The 25,368-nt window shown below is 47.2% G+C and overlaps 1 protein-coding gene across 2 annotated transcripts in view; it reads right to left on the bottom strand.

Moving 5' to 3' along the window:
- LOC147123455 (GTP-binding protein Rit2-like) overlaps positions 1–24,945 on the bottom strand; it is a 538,426-nt gene extending 513,481 nt beyond the window's left edge. Inside the window, exon 1 of one of the 2 annotated variants that reach the window (XM_085973243.1) lies at positions 24,680–24,945. In XM_085973243.1, coding sequence (XP_085829369.1) covers positions 24,680–24,689 — 10 coding nt within the window. In that variant the 5' untranslated portion in view covers positions 24,690–24,945. Of the gene's footprint in view, positions 1–11,575; positions 11,795–24,679 lie in introns of those variants that run through there. The other variant, XM_085973234.1, reaches the window with a different exon arrangement.
- Between the last annotated feature and the right edge of the window lie 423 nt (positions 24,946–25,368).

Genomic DNA, 25,368 nt, shown 5'->3' with positions numbered 1-25,368 from the left:
AGTAAAGGATGGTAGCAAATTCAAAACAAAAGCATACAATGTTGCGAAGAATAGTGAATGGTCAGAGGATTGGGAAATTTTTAAAAAGCAGCAAAGGACAACGAAAAGAAAGATAAAGAGAGAGAAGATAGCTTATGCGAGTAAGCTAGCAAGAAATATAAAAACAGACAGTAAGAGCTTCTACAGGTATATAAAAAGGAAGAGAGTAGCTAAAATAAATGCTGCTTCCCTAGAGGATGAGTCTGGGGAAGGCCGATACAAAATATTTGTTCAAGGTCTCCGCCATTTCCCTGTTTCCCATTATTAATTCCCCAGACTCATGCTGGAGTCCATCATTAAGGAAGTGATAGCAGGACATTTAGAAAAAACATAATATAGTCAAGCAGAGTCAGCATGGTTTTATGAAAGGAAAATCATGTTTGACAAATTTGCTGGAGTTCTTTGAGGATGTAATGAGCAGGGTGGATAAAGGGGAACCAGTAGATGTCGTGTATTTGGATTTCCAGAAGGCATTCGATAAGGTGCCACATAACAGGTTACTACACAAGATAAGAGCTCACGGGGTTGGGGGTAATATATTAGCATGGATAGAGGATTGGCTAACTAAAAGAAAGCAGAGAGTCAGGATAAATGGGTCATTTTCAGGTTGGCAAACTGTAACTAGTGGGGTGCCTCAGGGATCAGTGCTGGGACCTCAACTATTTACAATCTATATTAATGACTTGGATGAAGGGGCTGAGTGTAATGTAACCAAATTTGCTGATGATACAAAGATAAGTGGGAAAGCACATTGTGTGGAGGACGCAAAGAATCTCCAAAGGGATATAGATAGGCTAAGTGAGGGGGGGAAATCTGGTAGATGGAGTTTAATGTGGGAAAATGTGAGGTTATCCACTTTGGTATGAAAAATAAAAAAACAAATTATTATTTAAATGGGGAGAGATTACAAAATGCTGAGGTACAGAGGGATCTGGGGGTCCTTGTACATGAATCACAAAAAGTTAGCATGCAGGTACAGCAAGTAATTAGGAAGGCAAATGGAGCGTTGGCCTTTATTGTAAAGGGAATGGAGTATAAAAGTAGGGAAGTCCTGTTACAACTGTACAGGATGCTGGTGAGACCACACCTGGAGTACTGCGTACAGTTTTGGTCTCCTTATTTAAGGAAGGATATACTTGCATTGGAGGCAGTTCAGAGAAGGTTCATGAGGTTGATTCCAGAGATGAAGGGGTTATCTTATGAAGAATGGTTGAGCAGGTTGGGCATATACTCATTGGAGTTTAGAAGAATGAGAGGGGATCTTATTGAAACATATAAGATTCTGAATGGGCTTGACAGGGTAGATGCAGAGAGGATGTTTCCCCTCGTGGGGGAATCTAGAACTAGGGAGAATAATTTCAGAATAAAGGGGCACCCTTTTAAATCGGAAATGAGGAGGAATTTCTTCTCTCAGAGGGTCGTTAATCTTTGGAATTCTCTTCCCCAGAGAGCTGTGGAGGCTGGGTCATTGAATATATTTAAGGTGGAGATAGACAGATGTTTGAATGATAAGGGAGTCAAGGGTTATGGGGAGCGGGCAGGGAAGTGGAGTTGAGGCCAAGGTCAGATCAGCCATGATCTTATTGAATGGCGGAGCAGGCTCGAGGAGCCAACTGGCCTACTCCTGCTCCTATGTCTTATGTTCTTATGTTCTTATCATCACAGCCCCAGGACATCACTGCAGGAGTTCCTCAGGGCAGGGTCCTAGACCCAACCATCTTTAGCTGCTTCATCAATGACCTTCCCTCCAACATAAGGTCAGAAATGGGGATGTTTGCTGATGATTGCACAGTGTTCAGTGCCATTCATAACTCCTCAGATAATGAAGCAGTCCATGCCCGCATGCAACAAGACCTGGACGACATTCAGGCTTGTGCTGATAAGTGGCAGGTTACAGTCATGTCACAGGAGTGCCAGGCAATGACTGTCTCCAACAAGTGAGAGTCTAACCACCGCCCCTTGACATTCAATGGCATTACCATCACCGAATCCTCCACCATTAACATCCTGGGGGGTCACCATTGACCAGAAACTTAACTGGACCAGCCACGTAAATACTGTGGCAAAAAGAGCAGGTCAGAGGCTAGGTATTCTGTGGCGAGTGTCTCACCTCCTGACTCCCCAAAGCCTTTCTACCATATCCAAATAGTGGAGAACCAAGGCTCTAGCGAGAATGAGGAACTGAAGAAAATTAGTATTGGTAAAAAAAAGTACTGTATAAATTAATGGAACTGAAAGCCAATAAATCCCTTGGGCCCGATGGCCTACATCCAAGGGTTCTGAAAGAAGTGGCTATAGAGATAATGAATGCATTGGTTGTCATTTTCCAAAATTCCATAGATTCTGGAGCAGTTCCCGTGGATTGGAAGATAGCAAATGTAACCCCACTAGTTAAGAAAGGAGGGAAAGTGAAAATAGGAACTACAGACCAGTTAGCCTGACATCAGTAGTAGGGAAAATGCTACAAACTATTATTAAGGACATGGTAACAGGGCACTTAGAAAATAATAATAGGATTGGGCAGAGTCAACATGGATTTATGGAAGGGAAATCATGTTTGACAAATCTGTTTTTTTGAGATTGTAACTAGCAGAATAGATAAGGGGGAACCAGTGGATGTTGTGTATTTGGATTTTCAGAAGGCATTCGATAGGGTGCCATACAAGAGGTTATTAAACAAAATTAGGGCTCATGGGATTGGGGGTAATATACTAACATGGATTGAGGATTGGTTAATGGACAGAAAACAGAGAGTAGGAATTAATGGGTCATTTTTGGGTTGGCAGGCTGTAACTAGTGGGATACCACAAGGATCAGTGCTTGGGCCTCAGCTATTCACAATCTACATCAATGATTTGGATGAGGGGACCAAATGTAATATATCCAAGTTTGCTGATGCTACAAAGCTGGGTGGGAATGTAAGTTGTGAGGAGGATGCAAGGAGGCTTCAAGGGGATATAAACAGCTAAGTGAGTGGGCAAGATCATGGCAAATGGAATATAACATGGAGAAATGTGAAGTTATCCACTTTGGTAGGAGAAATAGAAAAGCAGAGTATTTTTTAAATGGTGAGAGATTGGGAAATGTTGGTGTTCAGAGGGACCTGGGTGTCCTTGTACACGAATCACTGAAAGTTAACATGCAGGTACAGCAAGCAATTAGGAAAGCAAATGGTATGTTGGCCTTTATTACAAGAGGATTTGAATATAACAGTAAAGATGTCTTACTGCAATTAAATAGGGCCCTGGTGAGACCACACCTGGAGTATTGTGTATAGTTTTGGTCTCCTTATCTAAGGAAGGATATACTTGCCATAGAGGGAGTGCAACGAAGGTTCACCAGACTGGTTTCTGGGATGGGGGCATTGTCCTATGAGGAGAGATTGAGTAGACTAGGCCTATATTCTCTGGAATTTAGAATAAGAGGTGATCTCATCTGTAGAGAGAGAAACAGAGTTAATGTTTCAGGTCGATGACACTTCATCAGAACTGGAAAAAGTTGGAGATGTAAAAGGTTTTAAGTAAGTGTAGGGGCAGTGAAAGGGGGAGGGGAAGAAAGAACAAAAGGGAAGGTCTGTGATAGGATGGAAGGCAGGAGAGATTAAGAGACAAAAGGGATGATGGTGCAAGGCAAAAGGAGATGATAATGGGACAAGTTAAGAAACAAATGATGAGTCTAGATGTAATGTAAATGGCAATGGCAGAATGATCGACAGCTGCCATGTGGAAAAAAAAATAGGGGCAGAGGTTATGGTCTGAAATTGTTGAACTCGATGTTGAGTCCAGAAGGCTGTAAAGTGCCTAATTGAAAGATGAGGTGCTGTTCCTCGAGCTTACGTTGAGCTTCATTGGAACAGTGTAAGAAGTCAAGGATGGAGAGGTCAGAGTGGGAGTGGCCCCTTTAAGAAACCCGGCAGGTGACGCATCATCAACTGATGTCATCTGACACCGGCTTCCTCTTAATTGGCCGGCAAGCCCGCAGGGTGGGCTTAACAAGGCCAATTGACACAACATTGTGTCTGTGCGTCTGATGTCGTTGGGGACGGGCTGGAACCAGGAAGGCAGCGGTCCCGCCCCCAAGCCGCATCGATAGGAAAAATCGCAGCCTATGACTCTATAACAGGCTTGAGGAGCTAAAGTGCCTACTCCTGTTACTAAGTTTCTATTATGTTACAGTTGACACTTTAAAAAAAAGATTGGAACTTTTTTTTCCAGCTGCCATGATAGAAGTGGAACTCTGGACAACCCACCAACTGGTTTCCAGTCATCGCTGAAGGTTTGGGGACTGCCTGCTGGTACATAGCTGGACTGAAGATCGTTGGAGACCAGGCTCCGAGGCCCTGGTGTCTGCACAGTAGGAGTGGAAAAACAGTTGCCTGACCTTACCAGGGCCAGAGTGATCTCCTGGACTAGTTTTGATCGTGTAAGGGTGCCAGAGAGGAATTTCCCAGAATTTTTTCCCTCAAATTGACTTTGGTTTTTAATCTGGTTTTTCGCTTCACCCAGGAGATCACATGGTCTCAGGTGGGGTGGGGAGCAATGTTCCCATTAAGCTGCGTGGCCGCGCCGTGGTGTGGAGGTCCTGCGCAGGTTGGCTCATCGGCTTTTAAATGGAAAAACCGCGCATGTGTGGAAATTGGCATGAGCTGTGCAGCCCATTAAAGGGGCTGTGTACCCCCCCAAAATTAGACGGAACATTGGTGGGGAGTCTATATATTGTGATGCACAAGGCATTGCAGTTGGGTGGGAGAAGTTGGATGGACCAGAGGGTCTTTTCCTGTCTGTAATTTTTTGTATGTTCATATGATTTAAAAGCTACATTATTTCAACGACTTAAATGTGAGAAGTTTAACATCTAGAAATAAACATGGAAGGTTAACTAACACCGTGCTTTCTAATTTGTACACAGAATTTGTACATCTAATTTGTATGCAAGCAACAGAAAGGGGAAGAAATTAGTTTTCCGATGCGGGTTGCAGACTGGGGGTTGTCCCTGGCCTCAGCTCCTGACTGGGTGAACTCTCTGAGCCACACACCAGGCCGGGCCCAGAGATTATCGCCAGTCTGCACATACAAACATACAAAAAGGACAAGTAAAGACTATCAGACCCATTAAGCTCGCCCCATCCAGTTGACAGTATAACTTCACACACTGCCGCCCCACCTCCTAGTAACGCTGTCTCTTGGACCAGACAAAGAAATGTGGTCAATTCAGGAAAAACTCTGAGCAAGTCCTCTCCGACTTCCTGAGACTCCAATAGAGATACATCACTTTCTAAACTAACTACTAACTCCCTGTAACTGACACTGTTCTCTCAGGAACTTGCTAAGTTCCCTTTTAAAGGAATCTAGTGACCTCACACTCATCACATGTATTGTATATTTGTTCTAGAGAGTGGTGACTCTGTGACAAGTCATACCATCTGGTATCTAGACAAAGCCTCCAGTCCTATCATCCCTTCCATTTCAAATAACCACATTGCATCCAATTCCTTCATCATTTTAAAAACATCAATCATATCCCCTCTCAGCCTACATTTCATTAAAGTAAATAACCCCAACTCTCACAGCCTATTCTCATACTAAGAGTTCGATTTGGCAGCATCCTGTTACCTCTTTTGCATCTTAACCAAAGCCTCAATATCTTTCATCAAGTATGAGGTCCAAAACTGGTCGCAATATTCCAAGTGCGGATGTACCAAAGCTAATGTAGCCTAAGTATAGTATTCGTCATTTGCCCTCAGTGGTCCTACCAATACAACAACAACAACTTGCATTTATATAGAGCCTTTAATGTAGTAAAACGTCCCAAGGCATTATCAAACAAAATTTGACATCGAGCCACATAGGGAGATAATGGTACAGATTTTCCTGTCAATATAATGGCGCTCAGCGTTATTTATGCGCAAATGGTACAGCAAATTCAGGCAAGGGGCAGATACGAGGTTAAACTCAAAAATCCAAAAGTTGCTGTCCGAGTTGGGCCGCTCTGCCATTAGCTTCACGAAAACAGCATTTCACTGTCTACCTCACCACTGAAATGCATTGAATGGTGTGAAATTGCTGCATTTACGTGGTAGATACAAACTAAACTCACTACAGATTAACTTCTGTCCATTCCAGTCCAAGTACCCTTTTACCAATGTGATAACTGTTCATTACTGCCAATCAACCTTGTTGGCACTGAAAATTAACTATTACAAGTGTGGAGTCTCATTCCTTCAGGTTTTAATTGTTGTTGGGAGATTTTTAAATTGTCAAATTTTAAATTTAAATTTTTTTTTACTTTACCTTTCTGTCTATTTTTTCTCTCTCTTAATTCAATCTTTATTTTGTGCTCTCTATTTCTTTTTCTGCACCTGATTTGATATTGAATTCACCCACTCCAATTCACACTCCCTTCTCAGTCCTTGCGCTGCTAATTTCAAAATCCTTCAATCTGATTGGTTAAGGAGATGCATAGTTGCTTGCTCGGTTCACTCAGGTCCCAGATGCATTGTTTCCCTCGCTGCAGACACCGTTAGATTCACTCCTGCAGCAAAATATCGCCCATTATAGTTGATATACTAAGGCCTAGAAATTCACTTTGGGCCCACCAGCTGGCGTGCGCCCAAAAGTTAGCGCTGAGCGCGGAGCCAGTTGCGCCCGTCAGATATTCAGTTTTTGCGCCCCAAGTCGGAACCGGGCGCTATTCCAGGGTGTGCCCGCCCCCGCTTGGGGCGCTGAAACTGAATTTCAGCGCTCTAGGCGCCGCTGCGCCACCCACTGCGGAGCGGCAGGCTGCGGTACTGCAGGCCTCCTCCTTCTCTTAAGGGGGAGGTGCCTGCAACGGGGAGATCGCCGTTGGATAGTGCCGGCAAATGAGCCTGGCACCACGGAGAAGTGCCGGGTTCGCGGAAAGCAGCCGGCAATGCCGCGTGGGGGGGGGGTGGAGGAGGCCGGGGAAGGAGGTGCGGGCAGGCGGCCGCCGAAAAAGCGGCCGGCCGCACCTCCACCTTAAAGCGCCCCACTAAGGCTACAGGACGGCCCCGTTTTCTGGTCGCTGTTTGCGGCCGCTGCGGAAGAGGCGGCCGCAACTAAATATGGCGGGCGGGGCGGTAGCGGGGCGGTAGCGGGGCACTGCGCACACCGATGACGTCATCAGTGGCGGCGCAGCGCTACTGGCTAACGCCGCCATTACCGCAGCGCTGAATATCGGTGAAAGCTCAGCAAGTGGCGCAAAAGCCCTCTTTGGGCGAAAACTGGGTGCAAAGCCTACTGAATTTCTAGGCCGAAATATTTACTTCCTCCATATATTTCCTTGGGAAGAGATGAGCAACATGCCTTCCATAATCAGTGATAATCTAAAATAGAACAGCTATTTTGAAGGGAAGGGTGACAGTACCTGAGGAGAGCGAACCGTTAATAATATCAGCTAACATGGGGACCAGGAAGGGAAGTTGGGTGGTCAGCAGCTTGGTAGGAATAAGAACGAGGGAGCAGGAGGTGGGTCTCATGAACAAGATGATCTCAGAGAGGGCATATGGGGAGATAGGAGAGATTCTACAAAAAGATGCGAGTTCAGGGCGAGGGCAGGGGGGAACATTAGGGGATGTTTGGCCTGGTGGGCAAGGGGAAGGGAGGGAAGTGGCAAAGGCAGCTGAATGAATGGTCTCAATCCCAGTGACAAAGAAGTCCATGAGCTCCTCACACTTTTTGTTGGAGGTGAGAGTGGAGAAGGCAGGGGAGAGGGGTTTAAGAAGATGGTTTAGTGGAGAAGAGAAGCCGGGGGTTATCTTTGCATTCCAGTATGATCAGCACGGATTTGTTAAGGGAAGGTCGTGTCTGACAAACTTGATTGAATTTTTTGAGGAGGTAATAAGGAGGGTAGATGAGGGTAGTGCATTTGATGTAGTGTATATGTACTTTAGCAAGGCTTTTGATAAGGTTCCACATGGCAGACTGGTCACGAAGTTAAAAGCCCATGGGATCCAGGGCAAAGTGTCAAGTTGGATTCAAAACTGGCTCGGCGACAGGAAGCAGAGGGTAATGGTTGATGGGTGTTTTTGTGACTGGAACGCTGTTTCCAGCGGGGTTCTGCAGGGCTCAGTACTAGGTCCCTTGCTGTTTGTGGTATATATCAATGATCTAGACTTGAACATAGCGGGTGTGATTAAGAAGTTTGCAGATGATACTAAAATCGGCTGTGTGGTTCATACTGAAGAAGGAAGCTGTAGACTGCAGGAAGATATCAATAAACTGGTCAGATGGTCAGAACAGTGGCAAATGGAATTCAACCCGGAGGAGTGTGAGGTAATGCATTTGGGGAAGGCTAACAAGGAAAGGGAATACACATTAAATGGTAGGACACTGAGTAGTGTAGAGGAACAAAGGAACCTTGGAGTGCATATCCACAGTTCCCTGAAGGTAGCAGGCTAGGTAGATAAGGTGGTTAAGAAAGCATACAGAATGCTTGCCTTTATTAGCCGTGGCATAGAATACAAGAGCAGGGGGGTTATGCTATAACTGTATAAAACACTAGTTAGGCCTCAGCTAGAGTACTGCGTGCAGTTCTGGTCACCACATTACAGGAAAGATGTGATTGCACTCGAGAGGGTACAGAGGAGATTTACAAGGATGTTGCCAGGAGTAGAGAATCTTAGCTATGAGGAAAGACTGGATAGGCTGGGTCTGTTTTCCTTGGAACAGATGTGTATAAAATTATGAGGGGCATAGATAAAGTGGATAGAAAGGACTTATTTCCCTCAGCAGAGGGGTCAAAAACCAGGGGGCTCAGATTTCAAGTAATTGGGAGAAGGTTTAGAGGGGATTTGAGGGGACATTTCTTCACCCAGAGGGTTGTGGTGGTCTGGAACTCACTGCCTGAAAGGGTGGTAGAGGCAGGAACCCTAACCACATTTAAAAAGTACTTGGATGTGCACTTGGGATGCTCTAACCTGCAGGGCTATGGACCAAGAGCTGGGAAGTGGGATTAGGCTGGATAGCTCTTTGTTGGCCGGCGTGGACATGATGGGCTGAAATGGCCTCCTTCCGTGTTGTACCTTTCTATGATTCTATGGAATAGTGAGCAGTTTTGGCAGAGGAGAGCAGAACCCAATAATGCTTGATCTGGCGATGAATGGGTAAACTGTGGAGGCAGAGGAGAGAAGAACCACAAATTATGGAGGATAGATTATCAGGAAAATCTGGAGAAATTTGGGGTTTTCTGCCTGTCAGTAGTAGTTAACCTTACTTCTGAGTTGGAAGATTATGGTTCAAGCCCTACTTCAGAGACTTATCTAGGCTGACACTTCAATGCGGTACTGTTGGAGGGGCCGCCTTTCAGATGAAATGACAAACCAGTCTTTCAGGTGGATGAAAAAAATCCCACACCACATGCAAAGAAGAGTAGGGGAGTTTTCCTCTGGGACCTTGCAGCATGTAAATTGTTTCCTTATATTACAACAGTGACTAGATTTCAAATGTACTTTATTGATTAGGAAATGCTTTGGGACATGAAAAGTGCTATTAAAATACCATTCTAACTAAGAGGGGGCCCTATAAAAGTATTATACAAAAGCACACAGTATAGGAAAGATACATCTGGAATACTGCTTTAAATTAAACCATGCCAGTAGGACAAGGCACACAAGCTCAAATTAACAAAAAACAAATCATAGAATCATACAGGTGAGAAGAAGATCATTCAGCCTATAATGCCTGTGCTGGCTCTTTGAAAGAGCTACCTGACTAGTCTCACACTCCTGCTCTTTCCCCATAGCCTGGCAAATGTTTCCTTTACAAATATTTTCCAATTCCCTTTTGAAAGTTACTTATTTAGGACTGATATCGGGAAAAGTGTGATCAACATGTGAAATGGATTTCCATGTAGTTTAGTGGCAGCTTACACACCCAGAATCATTTAAGAAACAGCAAGTTACTGCGATGGGTGGACTGTAGATCATCTCTGGATGGACTGCATGGCCTTTCTCATCTGCATCTGACTTGCAGTGTTGTGATTTGGGACAGGGCTCAAATAGTTTGAACCAACATTCCTAATTAAATGGAACTTAGGTGGGAAAGTGTTTCACTAAAAAAACACTTTTATCACTGGATATCAGAACATATTGAAAACAGCTCATTGTCTGCTATTGCCTCCATGCTAGTGTCAGCTGTGGCTCAGTTGGTAGCACCTTTGCCACAGAGTCAGGAGGGCATGGGTTCAACTCCCACTCCAGAGATTTCTGCACAAAAATCTACGCTTACACTGCAGTGCTGAGGGAGCGCTGCAATGTTGGAGGTGCCGTCTTTCAAATGAGATGTTAAACTGAAGCTCTGTCTGCTCTCTCAGGTGGATGTGAAAGATCCCATGGCACTATTTCAAAGAAGAGCAGGGGAGTTATCACCAGTGTCCTGGCCAATATTTATCCCTCAATCAACATAACAAAAACAGATTATCTGATCATTATCATATTGCTGTTTGTAGGGGCTTGCTGTGCACAAATTGGCTGCTGCGTTTCCTACATTACAACAGTGACTATACTTCAAAAAGTACTTCATTGGCTGTAAAGTGCTTTGGGACGTCCGGTGGTCGTGAAAGGTGCTATATAAATACAAGTCTTTCTTTATGTAAATGCAACCCATTTTTAAAAGGCTCATATCAACTAGTTAAGTCAAGATATTTATTTTAAATGAAATCATCCATTTGTGCAGCGGGCACATGGGAACACCACCACCTCAAAGTTCCCCTCCAAGTCACACACCATCCTGACTTGGAACTATATCGTCGCTGGGTCAAAATCCTGGAACTCCCTCCCTAACAGCACTTTGGGAGTACCTTCACCACACGGCCTGCAGTGGTTCAAAGGCAGCTCACCACCTCCTTCGCAAGGGCAATTAGGGCTGGGCAATAAATGCTGGCCTTGCCAGTGACACCCACATCCCATAAAAACGAATTTAAAAAAAATCATGACGTTTTCCGCTTCGGTTTTAATACAGGCTTACAATTCGTCATAAATACAGATTTCCTAATTCATCTTACAACAGCTAAAAATGCACTGGTTGGACAGGAGTAAACCCCATTGTGGTTATTTCTCTTTAAGTACCAACAGTACTTCTTGGTCTTTGTTAAGATTATCAGAAACTCTACAAATATGAACATACTAGTTCCTCGTTTTCTAAACATCAGAGAACTGTCAAGTTACAGTGCTCTAGTATTCAATTTCCATGGCAATGGCAAACAATGATCCTGAGCTCAGTACACAGCTGAAATGTCAGTGCTGTGTAAGAGGTGGGTGGATTGCACAATACAACAAACGCCTGTAACTTGAATCAGCCTCGCTGACAGCTCCACCGCGCTGCAAATCTCTTTATTTACAGGACTTTAATACTGCTATTGCCGGCTGGTAAGCTTCGTTATTGATCGTTGTGACCCTGACACGGGCATTGCCAGCGAACGGTGGTGAGCCCAATCCCGCCCGCCCGCCCGCCTGCTTTCTACGTGGGTTTAAGACGCTCCTGACATGCAAGTTGCACAAATCGGTCAGTTTCAAACCTACCGCTTTTCCCAACCCCACCAGCGCCAAGCATCACAACTTTATATTCTCTCGATCCGCCCGAAGGACTGCTGCCGCTGCTGCTGCTGATCGAGTCGTTTTCAGCGTCCATCATGATGTAGTCAGCAAAAGGGGGAAACCAAAAAAAAAACAGACAAAAGAAGTGCAAAGTGCTGATGAGATCTGCTAGCTACAGACTACATAGCGGTGGCAGGCACTGGATCTACAATGTGTGAGTGCGTGTGTTTGCCAGCGCGGGTTTCCCAGCAACCAGCTGCGAGAGGGCTCCCGATAGAACCTGCGATCTGCACCAACACAAGAGTCAATATAGACTACTGGGGCAGTGGCTTATATTTGAACTAGATAACGCGAAGGGCCCTGTGAATGCAAATCAGGTCCAAAAAAGATCGATCCCGAGATGACAGTCACCAGGTTTTTCAGACGCGCCAATGTTAAGAGGACATTGGTTCGAAAAGTTGGGTGAGTTTGGAGGGGTTTACCTGTGAGAGTGAGACTTCCTGCAATAACGGACAGATGAGAGCTGTAAGGGACAACCGATTTCTGTAACCACTATTATGGTGACCCCTAGGTGCCAGAGAGGGAAAGAACTGGCGCAGTGTTTCTGAACATGATACTGGGCTATTACATGACTGAAACAGTTAAGGAGATTTGATACTGGATCTGCAAGGGTGTAGGCAGCAAAATTAAAATTGTACAAACCTGCCAAATGATGCCCCTTTCCACATCCATTGATACATGCTTACCTCCGGGTAGGCAGAGGTAGGCTCCCCTGAAAAAAGTGTAATCTTTACAATGAAACAATGCATTCCAATTAATTTTAAACACAATTTTACTTCATAATTGATATAATTTAATATTTTAAAACTTGGAAAAATAAGTAATAAATGGATTTATCCCAACTCAACCAGACCATCACTTTCCCAAATGCTACCTCACTCTTTCCCTTTCTTCAGGAGTGAATTCCCCTCCCCCTTTCATTCAGGCCCTCCACTCCATTCAACTATCTCCCTCTAATTCACAGAGGTACTCTTTCTCTAACCATCCTCTCACATTTCAGAGATACTCTCTCCCTCAACCCTCTCCTGTTCCTGTTGCCATTCTCCTTCCTATCCTCCTTCAGTACACACCAGCGCTCTCCTCTGCCGCCCCTCTCCCCTCCCACCTCAGTTCAGACCAGACCCTCCTTAGCTCACATTGACGCTCTTCAATCTACACACTGCTCAGTCCATGCTGACATATTTTGTTCCTGTGTCTTTCCTCAGTTCCCATTCTCAGTCCTAGTTCAAGCTCCTTCCTGCTGTTGCTCTGGGTTGAAATGCTGTTGTGGTTGGGAATTCTCACAATAGTTTTGTGAGATCAGGACATGAAATCAAACAAAAGTTCCCGCCCACAGCAGTGCTTCAGTACTGGAGCAGCAGGAGGTCAGAGCAGGGAGTGGAGCTAATTTACAGCACTGCCAAGTAATTGGAAAGTGTATGTGAGTAGAGGAGCTTATAGCTGAAGAACACCTCAGAAAAAGACATCACTGTATGACTGAGTTTAAAGTCAGGCTTATGAAAGAGAAGGGGAGAAGTGTAATAAGCACTCAACTTCAGAAAGGTGGATTTTGAAGGGACAAGGGGGAGACTAAGAAGGCTGGATTGGAAGACATTGGGCCAGAAATTAGGATCGGGTGCTTGCCGCGCGTGCAGGCCCCCGATCTGCACTCACCCTGCGCGCTGACATCTGAAGCCCGGGCCTGCTTGCATTTCCTGTCACTGGCCCGGTTCAGATGTCGGCGCGATGTGCTTACCTGATCCAACGGCGTAGTTAGTGCGATGTGCCGGCTGGGATCAGGTGAGCACTCTGCAGCCAATCAGAGGAGCGGAAACTCATTCATGAGTTTGACAGTAAAGACTGAAAAGTACGGGCGCCCAAAAGACTAGATTAACTTTAATTAAAATTTAAAAAAACATCCCAATAATTAAATAAACTATAAATAACTTTAAAAAAAACTATTTAAAACAATTAATAACATTTTTGAAAAAAATATTTTTTTACGAAATCGGGTCTAAAAATAAACTTACCTTACTGTAAAGTCCTTAAAAACAATGAAGTTGTGGAAAAAGTGTAATAATTTTAAATAATAGACCACTTACCTTCAAGAATCCACTCCTTACGCCTCCTTTTTTCATTTCTAAAAAGTCCAGGCCCTTGCACACGCGCAAACCTGTCAAAACGAAGGAAGTTCAACGCGTGCGCGCAGAGTCCTGCGCGCACGCGTTGGACCTCTTAACCCCTTAGTTCGATGGAGAGGAAATGCCGGTTTCCCGTGCATGCACTGTGCATGCTGTAATCCGGCACTTCCAACGGGCCCACGCGTGAGTACCCCATCCGTACTCACGCGTTGGGACCGGAATTACTGGCCCATTGTTAGAAGACAGGATACAGAGGAATTTTCTTTTGAACCACTGAAGTCTGTGTGGTGAAGGTACTCCATAGTGCTGTTAGGGAGAGAGTTCCAGGATTTTGACCTAACTATGATGAAGGAACAGCATTATATTTCCAAGTCAGGATGGTGTGTAACTTGGAGTTCCCATGCACCTGCTGCCCATGTTGTTCTAGGTGGTAGAGGTCACGGGTTTGGGAGGTGCTGTCGAAGGAGTCTTGGCAAGTTGCTGCAGTGCATCTTATAGATGGTACACACTGCAGCCACAGTACGCCGGTGTTGGAGGGAGTGAATGTTTAAGGTGGTGGATGGAATGCCAATCAAGCGGGCTGCTTTGTCCTGGATGGTGTCGAGCTTCTTGAGTGTTGTTGGAGCTGCACTCTTCCAGGTAAGTGTGGAGTATTCCATCACACTCCTGACTTGTGCCTTGTCAATGGTGGAAAAGCTTTGGGAAGTCAGGAAGTGAGACACTCACTGCAGAATACCTAGCCTCTGACCTGCTCTTGTTGCCACAGTATTTACGTGGTTGATCCAATTAAGTTTCCGGTCAATGGTGACCCCCAAGATGTTGATGATGGGGGATTTGGCGATGGTAATGCTGTTGAATGTCAAGGGGTAGTGGTTAGACTCTCACTTGTTGGAAATAGTCATTGCCTGATGTGGCGTGAATGTTACTTGCCACTTATCAGCCCAAGCCTGAATGTTGTCCAAGTCCTGATGACTGCTTCATTATCTGAGGAGTTGCGAATGGAACTGAACACTGTGCAAACATCAGCGAACATCCCCACTTCTGACCTTATGATGGAGGGAAGATCATTGATGAAGCAGCTGACAATGGTTGGGCCTAGGACACTGCCCTGAGGAACTCCTGCAGTGATGTCCGGGGGCTGTGATGATTGACCTCCAACAACCACAACCATTTTTCTTTGTGCTAGGTATGACTCCAGCCAGTGGATCGTTTTCCCCCTGATGCCACACTCAGTCAACTGCTGCCTTGATGTCAAAGGCAGTCACTCTCACCTCACCGCTGGAATTCTGCTCTTTTGTCCATGTTTGGACCAAGGCTGCAATGAGGTCTGGAGCGGAGTGGTCCAGGTGGAACCCAAACTGAGCATCAGTGAGCAGGTTACTGGTGCATAAGTGCCACTTGATAGCGCTGTCAACGAAACCTTCCATCATTTTGCTGATGATTGAGCGTAGACTGATGGGGCGGTAATTGGCCGGATTGGATTTGTCCTGCTTTTTGTGGACAGGACATACCTGGGCAGTTTTCCACATTGTTGGATAGATGCCAGTATAGTAGCTCTGGTGGAACAGCTTGGCTAGAGTCATGGCTAGTTCTGGGGCACAAGTCTTCAGCGCGAAAGCCGGGATGTTGTCAGGATTCATAGCTTTTGCTGTATCCAGTGTGCTCAGTCATATCTTAATATCATGTGGAGTGAATCAAAGTGGCTGATGACTGGCTTCTGTGATGGTGAGGACCTCAGGAGTAGGCCGATATGGATCATCCATTCGGCACTTCTGGCTGAAGGTGGTTGCAAACGCTTCAGCCTTGAGGATGGGCATGTTCATGGAGCCTCCTCCTCCCGTTAGCTGTTTAATTGTCCATCACCATTCACGACTGGATGTGGCAGGACTGCAGATGTTTGATCTGATGCATTGATTGTGGGATCGCTTAGCTCTGTCTATAGCGTGCTGCTTCTGCTGTTTACCATGCATGTAGTTCTGTGTTGCAGCTTCCCCAGGTTGGCACCTCATTTTTAGGTATGCCTGGAGCTGCTCCTGGCATGCTCTTCTTCACTCCTTATTGAACCAGGGTTGGTCCCCTGGCTTGCTGGTAATGGTAGAGTGAGGAATATGCCTGGTCACAGATTGTGGTGGAATATAATTCTGCTGCTGCTGATGGCCCACAGCACCTCATGGATGCCCAGTTTTGAGCTGCTAGATCTCTTCGGAATCTATAATCTATCCCATTTTGCATGGTGATATTGCCACACAACATGATGGAGGGTGTCCTCAGTGTGAAGATGGGACTTCATCTCCACAAGGGATGATGGTGCAAGGCTATAGGAGATGGTAATGGGACAAGTTAAGAAACAAAAGATGAGTCTAGATGAGGTGTAAATGGAAATGGCAGAATCAGCAACAGCTGCCATAAAAAAAGTAGGGACAGAGGTTATGGTCGGAAATTGTTGAACTCGATGTTGAGCCCAGAAGGCTGCAATGTGCCTAATCGAAAGATGAGGTGCTGTTCCTCGAGCTTACGTTGAGCTTCGTTGGAACAGTATAAGAGGCCGAGGAAAGAGAGGTCAGAGTGGGAGTGGAGCGGAGAATTAAAGTGATAGGTGGCCGGAAGCTCGGGGTCACCCTTATGGACTGAATGGAGGTGTTCCGCAAAGCGGTCCCCCAATCTGCGTTTGTTCTTCCCAATGTAGAGGAGACCGCATCATGAGCACTGAATACAGTATACTAGATTGCAAGCAGTACAAGTAATTCGCTGTTTCACCTGGAAGGAGTGTTTGGGGCCCTGGGCAATGGGAAGGGAGGAGGTAAAAGGGTATGTTTTGCCTCTCCTGTGCTTGCACGGGAAGGTGCCGGGGAAGGGGAAGGGGTGTTGGGGATGATAGAGGAGTGGACCAGGGTGTCACAGAGGGAGTGGTCCCTTCAGAATGCTGAAAGGGGAAGGGAGGGGAAGATGGGTTTGGTGGTGGGATCACGCTGGATGTGGCGGAAATGGCGGAGGATGATCTGTTGAATGTGGAGGCTGGTGGGGTGAAAGGTGAGGACAAGGGGAACCCTATCGTGGTTCTGGGAGGATGGGGAAGGTGTCAAGGGCCATGTCAACCATGGTAGAGGGGAATCCTCAGTTGAGGAAAATGGAAGACCTATTGGAAGCACTAGTATGGAAGGTGGCATTGTCAGAGCAGATGCGACGGAGATGGAGAAACTGGGAGAATGGAATAGAGTCCTTAAAGGAAGCGGGGTGGGATAAAGTGTAGTCCAGGTAGCCATGAGAGTCAATGGGCTTATAGTGAATGTTTGTCAATAGCCTATCCCCAGAAATGGAGACAGAGAAGTTGAGGAAGGGAAGGGAAGTGTTGGAGATGGACCATGTGATGGTAAGGGAAGGGTGGAAATTGGAAGCAAAGTTTCCAAGACTGTCACTGACCTCATCTCCTCTGGCGATCTTCCCTCCATGGCCGCCAATCTCATAGTTCCCCAATGCTGCACAGCCCACTTCTACCTCCTTCCCAAGATCCAAAAACAGGACTGCCCTTGTAGACCCATCGTTTCAGCCTGTTCTTGCCCTACTGAACTGATTTCTTTCTCTCTCAACTCTTATTTTTTCTCCACTTGTCCAGTCTCTTCACACCTACATCTACGACTCTTCCGATGCCCTCCGCCACTTTAACAGTTTCTAGTTTCCTGGCCCTAACCATCTCCTTTTCACTATGGACGTCCAATCCCTCTCCACCTCCATCCCCCAAAAGGACAACCTAAAGGCGCTCCGCTTCGTCCTTGAACAGAGGCCCAACCAATCCCCATCCACCACCACCCTACTCCACCTGGCTGAACTTGTTCTCACATTGAACAACTTCTCCTTTGGCTCCACTCACTTCCTCCAAAGTAAAGATGTTGCTATGGGAACCCACATGGGTCCTAGCTATGCCTGCTTTTTCGTGGGATATGTGGAATATTCTTTGTTCGAGACCTACTCAGGTCCCCTCCCTCACCTCTTTTGCCTTGCACCATCATCCCTTTTGTCTTTTAATCTCTCCTGCCTTCCATCCTATCACAGACCTTCCTTTTTTTCTTTCCTCCCCTCCCCTTTTCCCTGCCCTGCACTTGCTTAAAAATCTGTTACATCTCTAACTTTTTCCAGTTCTGACAAGGGTCATCAACCTGAAATGTTAACTCTGCTTCTCTCTCCACAGATGCTGCCTGACCTGCTGAGTATTTCCTGCATTTTCTGTTTTTATTTCAGATTTCCAGTATCCACAGTATTTTGCTTTTGTAATGGTGATGGAGGAGTCTGGGACATCGGCTGAAAGGTATGATTCTGTGAGTATGACTATGTCAGGCTGTTTCTTGACTAGTCTGTGGGACAGCTCTCCCAATTTTGGCACAAGACCCCAGATATTAGTGAGGAGGACTTTGCAGTGTCGACTGGGCTGGGTGTCGTGTCGTGTCCAAAGCCGGTGCCTCGGTCGATGCCTGATGGTCCGTCCGGTTTTATTATTATTGTTTTTTGTAGCTGTTTGTTACAACTGAGTGGCTTGCTTGGCCATTTCAGAGGGCAGTTAAGGATCAACCACATTGCTGTGGGTCTGGAGTCACACATAGACCAGACCAGGTAAGGACGGCAGATTTCCTTCCCTAAAAGACATTAGTGAACTAGATGGGTTTTTACGACAATCTGATAATTTCATGGTCACCATTACTAATACTACAGTAGCTTTTTAGTCCAGATTTATTTAATTAACTAAATTTAAATTCCCCAGGTGGCATGGTGGTATTTTAACGCATGTCTCTGGACCATTAGTCCAGGCCTCTGGATTACAAGTCCAGTAACATAACCACTATGCTACCGTTCCTGGTAATAAAACAGTAAAAATAATAAAATACTCCGAGGAAAATATTACTGTAGTGAGAATACAAAGTAACCAGATACTATTAGGAAGCAAGTGTAGCAGAGGAAACTCATCAAGTTTGCTTCAAATGCACCTCCCCCCCCCTGCAAACTCTATCACTGAGAAGGACAAGAGCAGCAATGTCATGAAAACGGCATCACCTCCGAGATCCGCTCCAAGTCACACCATTCTGACTTGAGCAATATATCACTGTTCCTTCATCACTGCTGATCCAATATCATGCAACTCCCTACCTAAAAACATTGTGGGAATGCCATCACCATAAGGACTGCAAATGATTTAAAGAGAAGGCCCACCACCGCCTTCTCAGGGCAACAATGGATGGGCAGTAAATGTGGTCTTGCTGCTATCATTCATGTCCCAAGAACAAATCATTTAAAAGAAGATGGACAAGAAAGCTAAAATGGTAAACAAGATTCAGGTTTAGGGAATGCAAACATAAAGCATTAAAGTCGTTAATAAATGTATATTTGAAGCAAACAAGCAGCCAAAATAAAAGAAGGAGCCCTAATGGATTCCATGGACGACACGATATTTAAGGGGTGGGTGATATCCAATACTTATTCTTTCTGTTCTTATTCACAAAGGAAATCATGAGCTGCCTTCCCAGTACAGAAATAGAACTTCAAAGGCAATACAATGAAATATTAATAATGATAAAAATTATGAACAGAGGTGACCGACAGGTGGAGGTTATTAAAGGTGGACAAGGCACCCAATCCCACTAGTACAGGAAACTTTGGTTTATCCGGAGGTTAACTGTCCGGAATGCTCGAGCCACCGGCAAAAATCAGGAGTCGTCTCGTTAGGTTTTTTTTCTTTTCGTTGCTTTTTTTTCACCAGTCAGGCTCTGCAAGGTCTCGCTGAAGCTTGCAAGGTACGGCCGACTGTTTAGAAGCTGTTACTAAGCAACAGGGTTTGTTGCCAGATACGGAGCTCAAAATCTCCGTATGTTTCAACATTAGCGCTGGTTTGTCCGGCAGTTTTGATGGGATGGCAACAGCTCGGTCCTGTCGGTGCCGGATAGCACAAAGTTTCCTGTACTTGAGGAAATAGCCAATGAAATTGGTCACATCTTGCTGGAATCATTCATGAATCATTGTAAACAGAAGTTTTTTTTTAAATTTGTTCACGGGATGTGGGTAGGCATCGCTGGCAAGGCCAGCATTTATTGCCCATCTCTAATTGCCCTTGAGAAGTGGTGATGAAGTATTGCAAGAGGGTGAATGTAATACAATTTATAACAAGAAGCATCAAGTTAACCCTTGGCTAGTAAGCCCGACATCCATTGTAGGTAAAACACTTGAGGATTTATTTTCTGAACGTGTGCTATCGACACAGAGTTCACCTGCTGGCTGCACATAGTCAACAACCGTGAGCGCACTACCCATGGGCATTGTGCCTGTAATTTCCTGATATTCATGGACAGAGAATGAGGACCCCACCAGAAGTCTACATCCATAAAATCGGCCCTTACAGGGCAACCTGAAGGAAGCAATAATGAAGCATCTAGGGAGTAATAATGAATCAGCATGGCTTTGGAACACGTTTATAATTTCACTAGAAATAGCTCACATATGAAATCTTACTCTTATGATTACATAGCAACCAGGGGAAATGTTCCTGCTCCTACTCATTATAAATGGAAAGAAAATAAACAGCTTTGTAGATTACAGGTTATGATTCTTGATGAACATTTCAAAATGTTCTTTGAATTACGTTCCAAAAAAGCATCCCGATAATCTACAGAACTGAGGAGCATCTAATATGTCTTGAAGTTAAATGGAAGTTAACATCTCAATCAATGCTTTGTGCATAATAATGTCAATTTTCTAGTCTTGACGCTAAAGCAGTGGAACAGCAAGAGTAGCACCTGCTGAAATCACACCAAGCAATCTCACAGGATTTTACAAAGTCAGCCTCATTAACTATTAATGACAAGTTTCCAGCTCAAATTGGGCTTATCTGCAGGAGCTTGCTGTCAGTAGGGATGGAGGGGGGAAAATGGGGGCAGCTGCAGTACTTAAAGACTGCAGTTGTTATTTGAAGGGGCTGCTTCTGTTTCTGTTGTACCAAAGGTAAAATGACTGAAGAAAGTTGTCTTATCATGTCCATTTCCTGAGACATGTTTGGAGTTTCTTGAGGAACAAGTACAGCAAAGGAGGGTTACCCTGTGTGGCATCCCAGGACACCTTTGTAGCAGAAAAAATATCCAGGTTACTTGAGGGGTGATGGCTACAATAGTCACAGCAATCTAAACATACAGAGCATGTGGAGAAAATGAGAAACAAGGTTAATAGCCTCAAGATATCTGCCAAGGTAAGGCTGAGGAACATTGCACTATTACAAGTATATGGACAATGTTAAGAGACCACTAACAGCTTCAAAAGCAACATGACAACAAAACAAATAAAAACATTCTATTTTCAGATATTTATATTGATTTTCTGTCAGTCAAGAATGTGATCACCTTTAATTCCAGTTTTCTATAGGTGAACTCAGCACACAGAGTATTCCTGACAAGAATCAATGAAAATTGCACATGTTAAGTTGTATGTTTTAAAAATATATATATCAATATTAAAATGAACTCCTGTCTGTTTTCAGTGCAATCTCCTTTGGCTCTGCGCTAAAGCTTGACCAAAAGTCTGCACAGCTGCCAACATCAATCTCGGTCCAATTTTCCAACTTCCATTCCAACATCATCAGGGATGGCAACTGGAAAATGTCCCCATATTTCTATAAGGGTTACGCAAACTATGTCACAGTTGAACATGCTGCAACAAATATGATCCCTTTTCTGACACCTTTTGTGCCCAGCAAAACCGTCAGTGTCTCCCATCCAAGTTATTTCCCCTTTTATGGCCCCCATCTTCACTCCCCCAGTCGAAGGGATGCTAATGTGAGCGTATCTGGTGAACAATTGGCTTAGCCATCCATTTAGAGCTGGCTTGATCACATTAAGCTCAATTGGGCCTCTCTCGCATCTGCCAAAATCGGCCACTATAGGATCATCCTGGCAAAGATAACTCTAGGATCCATCTCTACTACCAATCAACTCTTTAAATCCCTCTTCCCTGTCCCCTCCACCCTCGCCTCTAAAAACAAGTGCGTGAAGCTCATGAATTTCTTCATGTCCAACACCAAGATCATTCATTTGCCTTTGTGCTTCACCCCCTCCGCCTTGTCCACAAAGCCAAACTTTCAGTTCCATCCCCACCCGAACACTAAATCCTTGTCCATTACAGGCCGCCATGCTAGCTGACATTGTAAATGGTTCCATTTTCTCAGGCACTGTCCCCCTCCTTTTCAAAACCACTGCTTTCATTCCTTTTCAAAATAAAACCACCCATGTTCCCTCTGTCATTGTTAACTACTGCCCCATCTCCGATCTCTCTTTCCTCTCTAAATCTATATATATAAACGGATACTTCTGTCTGTCTGTCTGTCTGTCTATCTGTCTGTCTATCTGTCTGTCTGTCCTCACGTCTGTCCGGCTATGCGCTCGAAAGTTATAGAGCGTACCTACGCGTGCGTTACGTCGAAAGAAAGCTTACCGTTCCGAAACGGTCGTAAGCGTATTTACGTTTCGGCTGGACAAAAATCGTGCCCGTGGTATCCGAAAAACGTTCAACATTCCGCTCATTAGCATCTCATTATCCGCTCATTAGCGATAGAGTGAACTCGAGGTCGACCAATCGTATGCCGGGTTCCTGGCGCGTGCGGCCGGGCCCTCCTACGGTCGAGTGCCGGGACGATTGGCCAATCCTACGCATTGGTGACCTGACGGTCGACCAAGCGGTGCGTGTGTGGGCGGGCCTTGTCGTTCTGAACCGAGGTGAGTTGCCACCATCTTGATTCCAAACTTTTCCTTTCTTTTTCCCGCTTTCTGCGACTTTAAAAAAAACGTTGCTTTTAAAACACATATTGTTTTAAAAAAAAGTTAATTACTTTCAAAATCTTTTATCTAATCTCATTAATTTTCCTACCTTTCCCCATTTTTCCAGGTAGGCCTCGAAGCCTGGGCATCTGTTGCCAGCCATGCTGGACCCTAGGCAATTGTTTTGTGGCAAGCTCCTCCCACCCCTCACCACCCCCCCCCCCCCCGCCGCTGGGCCCGATTCCGAGCCAGCGGCCAGCCATCTTGGTAAAGGCTGGCTGGGCTCACTGCAAGCTCCTGGTGGTACATTCGGGGGGGGGGGGCGGGGCTCGGGAGGGGAGGGGGAGTGGAGAGGCTTACCCCGGCAACCGGCCTTGCCAGCCGCAATCGGACGCTCAGCCCAGGCCGGGAGATCGGGAGCGGAGACGGGAGGAGGGTTACCAAGGCAACCGGGGCTCAGGGGGGGAGGGGGAGCAGAGAGGGTTACCCCGGCAACCGGGCTCGCCAGCCGCAATCGGCCGCTCAGGCCCAGGCCCGGCGATCGGGAGGCGGAGAGGGGAGGAGGGTTACCAAGGCAACCGGGGCTCAGGAGGGGAGGGGGAGCGGAGAGGGTTACCCCGGCAACCGGGCTCGCCAGCCGCAATTGGCCGCTCAGGCCCAGGCCCGGAGATCGGGAGGCGGCGAGGGGAGGAGAGTTACCAAGGCAACCGGGCCCGGCCAGCCGCAATCGGCCGTCTCAGACCCCCCTTCCCCCTCCCCCTCTCCCCCTCCTCCCTCCCTCCCTCCCACTCTCCCTCCTCCCCTCCCCTCCCCCTCTCCCTCCCCCCCATCCTCCACCTCCCCCCCTCCCCCTTCTCCCTCTCCCTCCAACCCCCCGCCCCTCCCTCCCACCCTCCTCCTCCCCTCCCCCTCCCTCCCCCTCCCCCCTCCTCCCTCTCTCCTCCTCCTCCTCCCCCCCTCTTTCTCACTCTCTCTCTTCCCCCCAGTCGCTCTCTCTCTTCACCCCAGTCGCTCTCACTCTTCCCCCCCAGTCGCTCTCTCTCTTCCCCCCCAGTCGCTCTCTTCCCCCCCAGTCGCTCTCTCTCTTCCCCCCAGTCGCTCTCTCTCTTCCCCCCAGTCGCTCTCTCTCTTCCCCCCAGTCGCTCTCTCTCTTCCCCCCAGTCGCTCTCTCTCTTCCCCCCAGTTGCTCTCTCTCTTCCCCCCAGTCGCTCTCTCTTCCCCCCAGTCGCTCTCTCTCTTCCCCCCCAGTCGCTCTCTCTCTTCCCCCCAGTCGCTCTCTCTCTTCCCCCCAGTCGCTCGCTCTCTTCCCCCCAGTTGCTCTCTCTCTTCCCCCCCAGTCGCACTCTCTCTTCCCCCCCAGTCGCTCTCTCTTTTTCCCCCCAGTCACTCTCTCTCTTCCCCCCCAGTCGCTCTCTCTCTTCCCCCCAGTCGCTCTCTCTCTTCCCCCCCAGTCGCGCTCTCTCTCTCTCCCCCCAAGTCGCGCTCTCTCTCTCTTTTCTAACAACAACATCCTCTCGAAAAAGCCTCGGCACCGCCGGGCACTCCAGCTTCTATATATATAAACGGATACATCTGTCTGTCTGTCTGTCTGTCTATCTGTCTGTCTGTCTGTCCTCGGGTGTGCGTCTGTCCGGCTATGCGCGCAACAGTTATAGAGCATACCTACGCGTGTGTTACGTCAAAAGAAAGCTGACCGTTCCAAAACGGTCGTAAGCATATTTACGTTTCGGCCGGACAAAAATCGCGCCCGCGGTATCCAAAAAACGTTCAACATTCCGCTCATTAGCATCTCATTATCTGCTCATTAGCGATAGAGTGACCTCGAGGTCGACCAATCTTATGCCGGGTTCCTAGCGCGTGCGGCCGGGCCCTCCTACGGTCGAGTGACGGGATGATTGACCAATCCTACGCTTTGGTGACCTGACAGTCGACCAATCAGTGCATGTGTGGGCGGGCCTTATCGTTCTGAACCGAGGTGAGTCGCCGCCATTTTGATTCCAAAGTTTTCCTTTCTTTTTCCCGCTTTCTGTGTCTTTAAAAAAAACGTTGCTTTTAAAACACATATTGTTTTTAAAAAAAGTTAATTACTTTCTAAATCTTTTATCTAATCTCATTAATTTTCCTACCTTTCCCCATTTTTCCAGGTAGGCCTCGAAGCCGCGGCCTCTCCTCCGCACCCACGCCCGAACTAGGCACCTCCCGGCCCCAGTCAACAAGCAGCCCCCGATCGCCGCCATCTTTGTGAAGGCTGGAGGGGCGGGCTTCCGCCGAGCGTCGCTACCACTGCCATCTTAGTAAAGGCGGGTGGGGCAGGAGTCAGCGCGCGCGACTTGAGTCCAGCCCGGCCTCACGCCGTAGGTTGCGCGGCGGCGTCTCTCTCTCTGCTGTTGAAGCCGGCTCGGGCGGGGGGCGGGGCTCGGGGCTCGGGAGATCAGGTGGAGCCTCGGGAGGTCGAGGGGGGGGCGGCGGGGCTCGGGAGATCGGGGGGGGCGGGGCTCGGAAGATCGGGGGGGGCGGGCCTCGGGAGATCGGGGGGGTGGGGCTCGGAAGATCGGGGGGGGGCGGGCCTCGGGAGATCGGGGGGGTGGGGCTCGGAAGATCGGGGGGGCGGGCCTCGGGATATGGGGGGGCCTCGGGAGATCAGGGGCAGGCCTCGGGAGATCGGGGGGGCGGGCCTCGGGAGATCGGGGGGGGCCTCGGGAGATCGGGGGGGGCGGATCTCGGGAGATCGGGGGGGGCGGGCCTCGGGAGCTCGGGGGCGGCAGGCCTCGGGTGATCGGGGGGGTACGGGCCTCGGGAGATCGGGGGGGGCGGG

Source organism: Somniosus microcephalus, chromosome 2 (genome assembly GCF_052327205.1).
Source record: "Somniosus microcephalus isolate GS21.2 chromosome 2, FLI_Smic_1.0, whole genome shotgun sequence".
In the NCBI taxonomy this organism is placed as follows: Eukaryota; Metazoa; Chordata; class Chondrichthyes; order Squaliformes; family Somniosidae; genus Somniosus; species Somniosus microcephalus.
The sequence above is the reverse complement of the archived record's forward strand: the minus strand, read 5'-3'. Positions and strand labels throughout refer to the sequence as shown.